Source organism: Vicia villosa, linkage group LG4 (genome assembly GCF_029867415.1).
Source record: "Vicia villosa cultivar HV-30 ecotype Madison, WI linkage group LG4, Vvil1.0, whole genome shotgun sequence".
Classification (NCBI taxonomy): Eukaryota; Viridiplantae; Streptophyta; class Magnoliopsida; order Fabales; family Fabaceae; genus Vicia; species Vicia villosa.
Genome location: NC_081183.1, coordinates 192,537,752 through 192,548,903, shown reverse-complemented (window position 1 = coordinate 192,548,903; position 11,152 = coordinate 192,537,752). Strand labels below are relative to the sequence as shown.

General features: G+C 30.6%; 2 protein-coding genes across 2 annotated transcripts; one reads left to right on the top strand and one right to left on the bottom strand.

The window, feature by feature from the left end:
* Positions 1-1,170: 1,170 nt before the first annotated feature.
* On the top strand, positions 1,171-4,494 carry LOC131596527 (serine carboxypeptidase 1-like). Its single transcript, XM_058869203.1, has 8 exons — positions 1,171-1,625; positions 2,779-2,886; positions 2,992-3,257; positions 3,341-3,586; positions 3,674-3,780; positions 3,855-3,944; positions 4,024-4,129; positions 4,238-4,494. Exons 1-8 carry the CDS (start codon positions 1,223-1,225, stop codon positions 4,382-4,384), a joined length of 1,473 nt encoding a protein of 490 aa, XP_058725186.1. The 5' UTR covers positions 1,171-1,222; the 3' UTR covers positions 4,385-4,494.
* Positions 4,495-5,417: 923 nt separating this feature from the next.
* On the bottom strand, positions 5,418-10,096 carry LOC131596529 (polyadenylate-binding protein RBP47C-like). The gene is made up of 6 exons (XM_058869204.1): positions 9,433-10,096; positions 7,252-7,714; positions 6,412-6,467; positions 6,188-6,318; positions 5,987-6,083; positions 5,418-5,851 (listed from the first exon to the last, which is right to left on the bottom strand). Exons 1-6 carry the CDS (start codon positions 9,787-9,789, stop codon positions 5,693-5,695), a joined length of 1,263 nt encoding a protein of 420 aa, XP_058725187.1. The 5' UTR covers positions 9,790-10,096; the 3' UTR covers positions 5,418-5,692.
* Between the last annotated feature and the right edge of the window lie 1,056 nt (positions 10,097-11,152).

The window sequence follows — 11,152 nt, the reverse complement described above, 5'->3', positions numbered from 1 at the left end:
CCCCTCCTTTCTAGTGTTTTTCACACCGGTGGTTTGACCATTCAAATCACAGAAGATGGTAGTCAACCTGAAGATATCTCAAGCATCATCAAGCTAGAAAATTTAAATATTGTCTATAATTTATATACAAATTTCTGCATAGAAGAAACAATCATAAGCGGACCTACTTATGTTTGAATAGTTTAATGTGGACAAGTGCCCCCAATAAAATTTCAATATTGTCTATAATTTATATACAAATTTCTGCATAGAATAAACAATCATAAGCCAACTATATTATACACATACTCAATTTACCCACATATGTTAAATTTAATTTAATGTCATATTTACTATTAATAAGAATCAACCACTAATAAGAATCGACCACTTCATATTTACCGTTTATACCATTTAATGTCATACTCAAGTACCCACATATGTTAAATTTCATGTATTATGCCATAAATAAAAATCGACCACTTCATAAACAAATCGCCAAAACGCGCGAGCAATTCCATTAAATAAAAACCTTGAGAGGGGGTGTGGTTGCAAAAATCAAACAAAAGTATGCATGCCTAAAGCATTAAATGTTGAATGCTTTCCTATAAGCAAGGCTTGAGGGACTCTCCGCCCTATAATTATACATTGGACCTTCTTTGCCGCCCAATAAGATAATTATACATTATTGAAATTTTGAGTACTATATTTTGTTTAAACAAAAAATTGTTTTACTTCCTTTAATTAACGTATACATGCTGTATAATAACAAATGATTTTTGAGACCTAAATTTGGGTGTTAAAAAGGTGTCAAATGTAAGTTTTAGTTTAATAGTCTATTATTGGAATTGGTGCAAGTGTATAAAATGAAAAAGATAGGAGAAAGATAGAGACATTAGTATACAATTCATATACGTTGTCAAATATTGAGTGTTCAAATAACCCTCCTCGTATAATAATGAACATCATGTCTAGATTCAAACTTATACAAGAGAATATACTACGCAATTAACTTTTTGCAATTTTTCACAATTTATTCATATACATCCTTATTGGAAAATCGTTTGAATTATTGTCCAAAAAAGGAAAAACGTATGAATTAGAATTTTCCAATTTAAATTTTAATTATACGAGAAATTAACATCCATTAGTACTTATAAATTTAGCAAAAATCTAAGTGTCTATATAACACAAAATTTGAGAAGTTTTTACATAAACGACACTCACTCTTTACAACAAAAAGATGTTTTCAATTTTGTCACAAAAAGCACTTTTATGGTCTTTGATTTTGTTAGTGTGTCACTTTGCTATCTCATGCAAAGCTAACCAACAAAGTGAATACCTTTACAAGCTTATTCAATCAAAGAGGTCTCAACAAAAGGATGTTTCTTCATATGAAGAAGCTTATTATTTAAGTGATTTTGATGATGAATATGTTTCATATGAACATGATGTTGAACAACAATTAAAGTTGAAGGAAGCTGATAAAGTGAAGGTTTTGCCTGGTCAACCAAAAGAAGTGGATTTTGATCAATATGCAGGCTATATAAGTGTGGATGCAAAAGAAAATAGAAAACTTTTCTATTACTTTGTGGAATCACCTTTGAATTCTTCCACAAAACCTCTTGTTCTATGGCTCAATGGAGGTAAATCATTATATAAATATTTTTGCATTCTAGCTAAAAAAAGATATATAATTCATTTAATTCATAATAAAAAAGAGTTTTTGTTCTTTTAATTATTTAAATTATTTTATGTCATTTTAATTATAATGGCTGGTAAAATCATATTATCAATCATGTGCAAGTACAATCACGCATAAACTTTAAAATTTACCGGCCTTATAATCTAAATGATCTTTACTAGTTATAAATAAAAAAGTTAAATTAAAGATTTGTTTGGATTAACTTATTTGAATTTATTTATAGATATAAATTTTATGACATTGTTTGAGATATCTTTTATAAATAGTTTATGACATTTTTCATAAAGTTTTTTAGTGTATTTTTATAAATTCTCCAACATAACTTAAATAAAAAGTTTATAACATATATAAAAAAATTAAATTTATTTTATTTTTTTGTTATAAATATGACCATACAAACTTATTTATAAACACCTATTTTTTTAATAAACACGTGTAATATCAATTAAAAATAAGTTGTTTATCGATATTATTGAATGGTAACACAAAAATATCTCTAGTTTAATTTTGTTTTCTTCTAATTTTATATTTATAATCAATTTTTGCTACTATATGATAAGATAATTAATTGATTTCAAATCAATCGTTGCATTCCAACATTGGCAGTATACGCTAGTGGAATTTCAATACGAAAGCTAAACCATGATTCATGTCTCCCACCAAATTTGATTATAGCTACAAGTTATATTTCATTACTCAATTTGCATGCTTTGTAAGATTCTTATTTGTTTTTTTGCCTCAAATTACTATTACTCTTACAACAACATCAACACAAACATTCCTTTCAAACATGTAATGAAAGTCCAAAAGAAATAAACCCCACAGATACAAAATTATCATTATATTAAGTTTTAGCTTATTTTTTAATTTAAATTTTATAAAACGTGTACAACTTTTTCTACTTTTGAGTTAATCATTAATTTCATTTTTAAATTGGAATAGGGTTTTCTCCACAAGGGCTAGCATTTTGAGAGCTTATTTATTAAATAAATTTAGTTGAATTTAGTTTGAGAAAATTAATGAGAATCATTTTTAAAATAAATAAATATGTAACTAATTTAATGAATTTCATCAAATTGATTATACATACATAGGACCTGGATGTTCTTCATTTGGGTATGGAGCCATGCAAGAAATAGGACCTTTTAGAGTCAATAGTGATGCAAAGACACTTTCTCTTAATAAAGATGCATGGAACAAAGGTAAAAAAAAAAAAATCCATTATTAATTATCATAATTATTATTTGGTTAAGGGTTAAATAAAATTTTAGTTGTTAATTAAAATTAGTTGTTTCGATAATTGGCAGTGGCAAATATTCTCTTCTTAGAGTCTCCAGCCGGAGTTGGATTTTCTTACTCAGAAAACTCTTCAGATTATACTGTTGGTGACAAAAATACAGCCATAGATTCATACAATTTTCTTCAAAATTGGCTCCAAAGATTTCCCGAGTATAAAACGCGAGATTTCTTCATAACTGGTGAAAGTTATGCTGGCCATTATATCCCTCAGCTAGCTGATCTAATTCACTCGAAAAATAAAAATCACAAACCGATCAATTTGAAGGGAATCGCGGTAAGAATTTATAGAGTCTATTCTATTTAAATTTAATCTGTTAAGTTCGCGTAAATCACATTTCATAAATATTCATCGCGCAGGTTGGGAACGGTTGGATAGATGATAATCTGTGTTCGAAGGGAATGTATGATTATTATTGGACGCATGCTTTAAACTCGGATGAAACTCATCAAGGAATGGAAAAATATTGTCATTTTAAGAGCTTTAACGAATCAAATGAATGCTATGGATATGTAAATAAAGCTGATGATGAGATTGGAAGTATTGACAATTACAACATATATGCTCCACTTTGTAATTCATCTGCAACAGAAACTAGTTACTCTGTAAGTTGCATATAGAACCATACTACTCAGCATTTATTTATGTTAATTACATGATAATGATAATGATTCTTGAATGAAATATTACAGGAAAATAATTTTGATCCTTGTTCTGATGATTATACGACTGCTTACTTAAATCAACCTATAGTTCAAGAGGCTCTTCATGTTAATGCCATAAAATGGTCACCTTGCAGGTATACTGATATTGACACATATATTAGTGTTTGATATTGACACGACACTGACACAATGTTAATTTCTTTTTCAGTAATGTGCTAAATTGGACCGATAGTCCAGCAAGTATTCTACCAACTATAAATAGGTTAAGATCAAGTGGAATAAGCATTTGGATATACAGGTATAGATTTCTCTTTCATATAAAAGATTATCAATACTTTATGTTTAACTAACATTAACATTGCTTAATGATATTGCAGTGGTGATACAGATGGACGTGTTCCCATAACCTCAACAAGGTATTCAATAAACTCCTTAAACCTACCCGTACATACAGCATGGCGTCCATGGTATAGTTACAAAGAGGTAAATAACCATATATCTATTATTATTACACTATATCTATGAAATACTGACACACACATGATACAAATATGTCGACACCAATGTTAATCTTACCATATTATTATGCAGGTTGGAGGATATTTGATTGGTTACGAAGGGCTTACACTTATCACTGTTAGAGGAGCTGGACACATGGTTCCAAGTTACCAACCACAAAGGGCACTCACTCTCATCTCATCTTTCCTTCAAGGAAAACTTCCTCGATCATTCTCTTAAGTCTATTCCTTGTATACACAAAATTTACGTGGAAAATTTGATATGAAATTTATAAATAGTAATATATTACGATAATTGTATTGGGAAAAAATGTGTGTTCAATTTTATCAGTTAAGTAGTGCTACTAGGCTCCACAGATATGTGATCCTTCCTGCTTTACGCGATAATAACCTGCTTGTCTTCAGAAAATTGTAGAACTAGCACTTTCTTAGTCTTGTGTTTATCTACAATTATGATAACTGCCACCATAGTGCTCCTAAACATCTCTCATCCTTTTATAACATTGTCTATCCCTATCCTTCTCTAACTGTCTTTTTTTATTTATATGCTAAAACTTCATTTCCCCAAAATCTAACTTTATTTGAATAAACAACGATACTATTGGGTCACCTTAGTAGGATACCCCAATAGGATGGAATATAAGAAGATCTAGGAATATAAATACTATACCCTTTCAGAGTACTGATACCTCGGTAGGATATCTCAATAGGGTGTAGTAGGTACCTAGAAATTTAGGTAAAATTGATTGAAAGTGAAAAGTTATAGTTAGCTTAACTTTCAATGACAATTCCATATTCTCACCCTCTAAACATTCCAGTAACTATAGGGGAAACAAATTATGTGTAACAATTTCTACAAACTTGAACCAACATTGTTGCATTTCCATTGACATTTTCAAAATGTCAATGGGGTTCAAACCATGTTCTTCTACTGTGACATTCTCGAAATGTCAATGATGGAGTTCGAACTATGTTCCTCTAGTGCCCACCAGTTGGACAACTACACACCCTTATAGCATTCAATCTTAGAAACAAACACGCCCTAATAGAATTCAAATGACATTCTCGAAATGTCAATGGGGTTCAAACCATGTTCCTCTGGATCTGTCTTGGACAGCAGCACCCACCAGTTGGACCACTACACACCCCTGTAGAATTCAATCTTAGAAACAAACACGCCCTAACAGAATTCATATGAAGCAGTCATTGAAAAGCTATAGTGTCAAACAATGTCAACGCCGGGGAGCAAAAAATATTCAATCAAGCACAGTCGCTGTCATTCTTAAGATAATTATTCCCATAATTAAGTTCTAAATTCCTCAATAACCATTACTCCTACAAGTCTAAAATAACGATTAATTGAATCCCTATAGTTCTACCTCATGTAACCAAAATTCAACTCCACTCCACAATTAGGAGGGATTTTTAAGTACTCGGACAGATAAAAACAAGTTACATATGAGTATCAATAGTTTGCTCCTTCAAGAGTGATTGTTCTGTAACTTGTTGTGAGTGCTACTCCTGCAAATCAGCTTACTTGTTGTTGGTGACCTCCATAAATAGGGTAACCCCCGTAAGGAAGAGGATACACGCTTGGATCATGATGAGGAGAAGGCATATATCCGTATCCATCATAAACAGGGGAAGGAAAATATGGCCCGCCCCAGCTTCCAAAGTCAAACCTAAACTGTTATATCATCATTGAGACCAAATCAGCACAAATTCAATTCTATGACAGAGATTCTGCAAACAATCTATTACTCAAGCACTTAGAAAGAATTTTATGAGGAAATGAGATGAAAAGGAGGGAGAGAAAGATTACCTGTTTGTTTGCAGGATTGCGACCCCAAGAGAGACGGACAGTTTGCTTGCCAATCATTGTCCCATTAAGCTTCTGCAAAGCCTCTTCAGCATTATTTCTGAAAAGGTTGTTTAAATATTAGTATTATCGTGCTGATTACATTGATGAAGAGTTTAAAAAGCATATCAATGAAAAGATTTTAGATGGTTAAAAACTTTTTACCTGTTTGCAAATTGAACAAAACCACAGCCCTTTCCAACAGGTATCTTAACAGAGGTTATCTCACCATACTCTGAGAATGTCTGCCTAAGATCTTCATCTGTAACATTAGGGTCGAGTCCTCCAACAAATATCTATAATGAATCATTGATTAGCTATTGAAAATTAGTAATAAATTATAATTTTCTAAAATGAAAAACCTAATAATATAAGAGCAGAAAACTCACAGTTGTGTTGGTAGAGTCTGTCTCAGATTGGCTGGATGTACCATTTGACTGTCCACCTAAATAAAGAAAGAAACAGACAACAATTTATCGTGTATATTTATGATTTCATTATAAAAATCAAGAAATAGATATTCACAATTCAAATCTGAATTTGAAAACCTTGGACAAAATAAACACATAGCTGGAACAGATATTTCAAACTCTTCCATTAGCATGCAATCAAAATATAAATTAAAAAATGAGACATGTTTTGTCAAAACAATTTGAAGGGATCTGAACCCATGACAAGTTGAGAAATAAGTGCTTGAGTGAATTCAACAATTTCCATGAGATGGCTACTTGCCTAATCAGCTATAAAATAACATCACGTAGCAAACCAACCGACCAAATGGACATTTGAGCATGCATTAAATACTTAATAGCAATTAATAAACTAAGGTTTTCAACTATCTTTACTCCTATATAGTGAAACTAGAAAACATATACACTATTCATTTGCATTCAGTAAATGACATGACACACAATTTTTTTAATGTGAAAAAGACATGTAATTGTAACTTCAAAAATTAATTTCATTTAGAAAGACATGACAATATCCCTTCTAAAATGAAATCAAAAGCTAAACCATATGACTATAATTACTGTTAATACAAGCAAGAAATGCAGTTCAGATCATAGTTCTTCTGTAACAACCTGCAGCAGAACAAACCAATGAGGTAAAATAGGTGGCTTGAAACATCTTTGGATGGAATGTAATGCAATAACGCACTGTTCTTTTTCTTTCCAAAATGAAAGAATAAAATTTCATATATCAGAAACAAGTAACGTGATTTGGCATACCTTGATGGCCAGATGATTTCCTTGGAGTTGCAGCACCAATACGCATGGGCCTGGTAGAACAGTAAACACCATTCATTTGAGTCATAGCCTGAGATCTCTCACTTTCATCTCCAAACCTGACGAACCCGTAGCCCTTTGAACGGCCAGTGTTGGCATCATAAACAACTTTTGCAGCTTTAACAGAAGGATATGAACTAGCAAAAGTTTCATGCAAAACAGTATCTGTAACATCAGCAGCTAAATCTCCTACAAAAATAGAAAGATCAGTAACATTATCTGAACCCTTGTCTCCTGTGCTAAAAGTAGCCCAGTTCAGACGGAAAGATTGATCAGCATTTGGCATCAACATTCCAGCATAATTCTGTAAAACTTTCTCAGCTGTGGCATGTGAAAAAAATTCCACAAATCCATATCCCTCTGAAATACCACTATGCTTATTGCGGATAACCTTAATGGAGGTAATCTGCAAGATAGAAAATAAATAACAATCTAAAGGTTAATAGAATTATATATCTGAAATAATATGAAAAATACAGGTAAAAGCAACATCTTCTGTCATCACAAATTAAGTTGTCAAAAATACAAGTTTATTTTCGGCAAATTAGAGTATAAGAGAATCATAACTTCTTCTGAAACAATCTGATCTGTTAAAAGATCATAGTCGGTCCCAAGGCCGGATACCAAGATTTTTAAAATAAAAAAAAAAAAGATTCACAAATGCATACGCACAAACACATAATGCCGAAAGTTCTATCAAAATATTCTTTTGACATGCATCAACCAGTGCATATCAAAAGTAAACATCATTATGCAACATTTCAATTCATAGACTAAAAGTCAGATAGATAATAAACCAAAGAAGGAAAATAAACTTTGTGTTAGGCTTTGGTTTTCATCTATTTCCATTTAGCTAATGAATAAGGAAGAAAATAAAATAAAATAAAATAAAATAAAATAAAAGATTGAATTTCAGTTGTCACAACTCAAGATAGACTAAAACTTAGTTGAGTCAAACATACTTCGTTCTACTATAAGTCTATAACAGTTACAAATGAGACACAGCAGTGGTAAAAAAAATAGAATACAGATTTATATCAGCTTCATTTATCACAATTTAATGCATGTTTGGAAGACAATTGAATTAATGTCTCTGCAATGGATTTCCAAACAAGAAAACACAATATTAATATGATAGGTCAAAGGTGAAACATTTAACTTTCCATTCTTCAATCTTCAATTCATAAATATTAATGACTTTATTTCCACCTTTAACTGTGGTCCTTCGAGATTTCATTCATAGAAAGAATATTTTTCATATATATGCTACTAAAAACATGTTGATAGTCTAGATATAGAGTTCAGAAAAATTCTTTTCACATATAATTGCTCCTTAATATATCTTTACTATCTGAAATAGATTGTGAAAACTACTATACATAACATATAGAACATAATTTATATCAAATCTCAAAAAATTCTCAAAATCTGAGTTTTATAAATATCGATCCATAATGCGATAAATCTTCAATAGATACGAAGCCATAATGCGATAAATCTTCAATAGATACGAAGCCGCCAAGGTTTTAAAACATGATCGTCATTACAATGTGCATAGATTTTCCATTTATAAGGTGGTAGCAAGTTTTACAATTTCAATTGCAATTTCATCAGTTCTCAAAATCTGGGTTTTATAAATGATCGATCTCAAAACCTGAGTTTTATAAATAATCGATCCATAGGACAATAAATTATCAATCGATAAGGCGCCACCAAGGTTTTAAATCATGATAGTAATTACTTTGCGGATCAAAAATCCAAAACTTTGATGTTACAAAAGCACATTAATTAGAAGAAACTGTTACTTTAAAACCTTGGTGTCCACAGTCCACACTTCACAAGCATAAAAGTTTTCAACAATAGTTTTTGGTATGAGTTAAAAAAATCTCAAATTTTTAATCAATCTTGTTAATCTTTTTCATAAACACAAATTTATAACAATTAATCTCATAACAACAATCAGAAATTTAATTCAATTGTAACCGAAAGAAACTAACCTACAACATAACAAATTCAAGCATGCAAACAATTAACACAATGCAACAAATATACACAAACGAAATCAATAACAAACTCACAAAGAAACTATAAACTATAACTATAATCAACGTTTAAGAACAAGACCTCGCCGGTGGAAGCAAAACAACGATGAAGATAATTCTCATCCATCCAGTTATGCAAATCTCCAATCCACAGAGTCTTATTCTCTCCATTGGATCCATGCTGCTGATGATGATTCTGATGGTGATGCGGCACGTGCAACGGCTGCTGCTGAAACTGATGGTGAGGATGATACGGCACATAAGGCGGCGGAGCGAAATGCTGAGGCGGCATCATGTGATGCGGCATTACCATCGCCGTTGGATACTGCATCGGAACCCACTGCTGCGGCACCGCCACCGCCTGAGGCGTTGGTTGACGTTGCGGTTTGTTTGTCTCCGCCTGCGGAGTGGTTGAATCAGAGCCGTTCGATGGTTGCATCTTAATTGAATTAACGGTTAAAACTCACTCACTCTCTCTCTCTAACTGAATACAGTTACGGTGGTGGAGAGTGAAAGAAGAAAACGGTTTTAGAGAGAGAAAGGGTGAATCTGAGGAATGAGGTGAGAGAGAGAAAAGAGGGCGCGGCAAGGAGGGTATAAGAGGATGAAGGATTCATGGGTTGGCTTTGTAAACGCGGTTGATGTGAGAACCGTTGGATTAAATGATTTGGGTTTCATATTAACCGTTGGATTTAGATATGCATTGTACTATACTGTTAAGTGTTTGTCTCTCAGTTTCAGTACCTGGATCCGCCGCCAGGCCCTTCTTTCCTTACCCTCGCTCGCTACTATCCTAATCCACTGTTTTTTTCTTTTCCTTTTTAAGAAAAATATCTTATTTTTTTTATTATTTTTCTTTATATTCTTATGTCATAAATATGTTTACATGATAAAGTATAAAATTTATTGGTTTAATATGTTAACCATGACGTCTAAAGTTTTTTTTTATGTATATCAAAATAAAGACAAATCCTGTGAAATTAATATTTATTAAGATTAAGATATTTTTAAAAGTAATATTAAAAAGTAACATTAAATATACATTGAACAAAGATACAATATTGTTTTTTTTTTACATTTTAGAATACTTTTGTTGACAAATAGACTCACATCATAAATATTTTCAAGATAAAATGACTAAGAGTTTAATAGGGGTGAGAAAAAATTTAAATCAAATCTGGCTTTACAACCTGGTATAAAGTGTATGTTTGTTTTGCCTCTTTTTGAAAAATGATCTTTATGAAGTTATATATAAAAAAGTTAACTTTAATAAATATTTTTAAAATATTATTTTACAATTATCATTCTTTTGATATAACTATTTATATATTAAATTTTTTTTAAAAGTCATTTAAATTTGAAGATATTTCAAATGTCTTTTTAATAAAAATTATTTTAAAAAAAAACTTTTTTAAATTGTGATTTTAACTATGTTTTAAATTTGAATAATGTATATTTATGTTATAGGATGTCCAATTTAATTTTTTAATATATAAAAATAAATTTAAAAAACTAATAATATTTTTTAAAAAAAAATTTTATAAAAATTATTTTTGAAAAACTAATATATGAAAAATAACATTAAAATTTGATTTGACATAAAAATATTAATACAGACAATACATAGATATTAATATTAAAATGTATTTAAAATTTTACAAACTTGTTTAAGTTGATAATATAAGATAATTAAACCAATAAGTCAAAAAATATACATTGAACAAAATTAATATTGTTTATTCACATTTTGTAATACTTTTTGAATAGCTAAAAATTTAATAGGAGTGAAAATAGATCAAGCC

What these genes read in the sequence shown, in the direction of transcription:
- LOC131596529 (XM_058869204.1), bottom strand. Translation starts at nt 9,789, where the DNA reads ATGCAACCATCGAACGGCTCTGATTCAACCACTCCGCAGGCGGAGACA. An exon ending in GAAATCATCTGGCCATCAAG is followed by an intron (nt 6,468 to 7,251) that starts GTATGCCAAATC and finishes TTCTTTATTTAG; the next exon opens with GTGGACAGTCAAATGGTACA. An exon ending in TTTGTTCAATTTGCAAACAG is followed by an intron (nt 6,084 to 6,187) that starts GTAAAAAGTTTT and finishes CAACCTTTTCAG; the next exon opens with AAATAATGCTGAAGAGGCTT.
- LOC131596527 (XM_058869203.1), top strand. Translation starts at nt 1,223, where the DNA reads ATGTTTTCAATTTTGTCACAAAAAGCACTTTTATGGTCTTTGATTTTG. An exon ending in TGTTCTATGGCTCAATGGAG is followed by an intron (nt 1,626 to 2,778) that starts GTAAATCATTAT and finishes ATACATACATAG; the next exon opens with GACCTGGATGTTCTTCATTT. An exon ending in ATAAAATGGTCACCTTGCAG is followed by an intron (nt 3,781 to 3,854) that starts GTATACTGATAT and finishes TTTCTTTTTCAG; the next exon opens with TAATGTGCTAAATTGGACCG.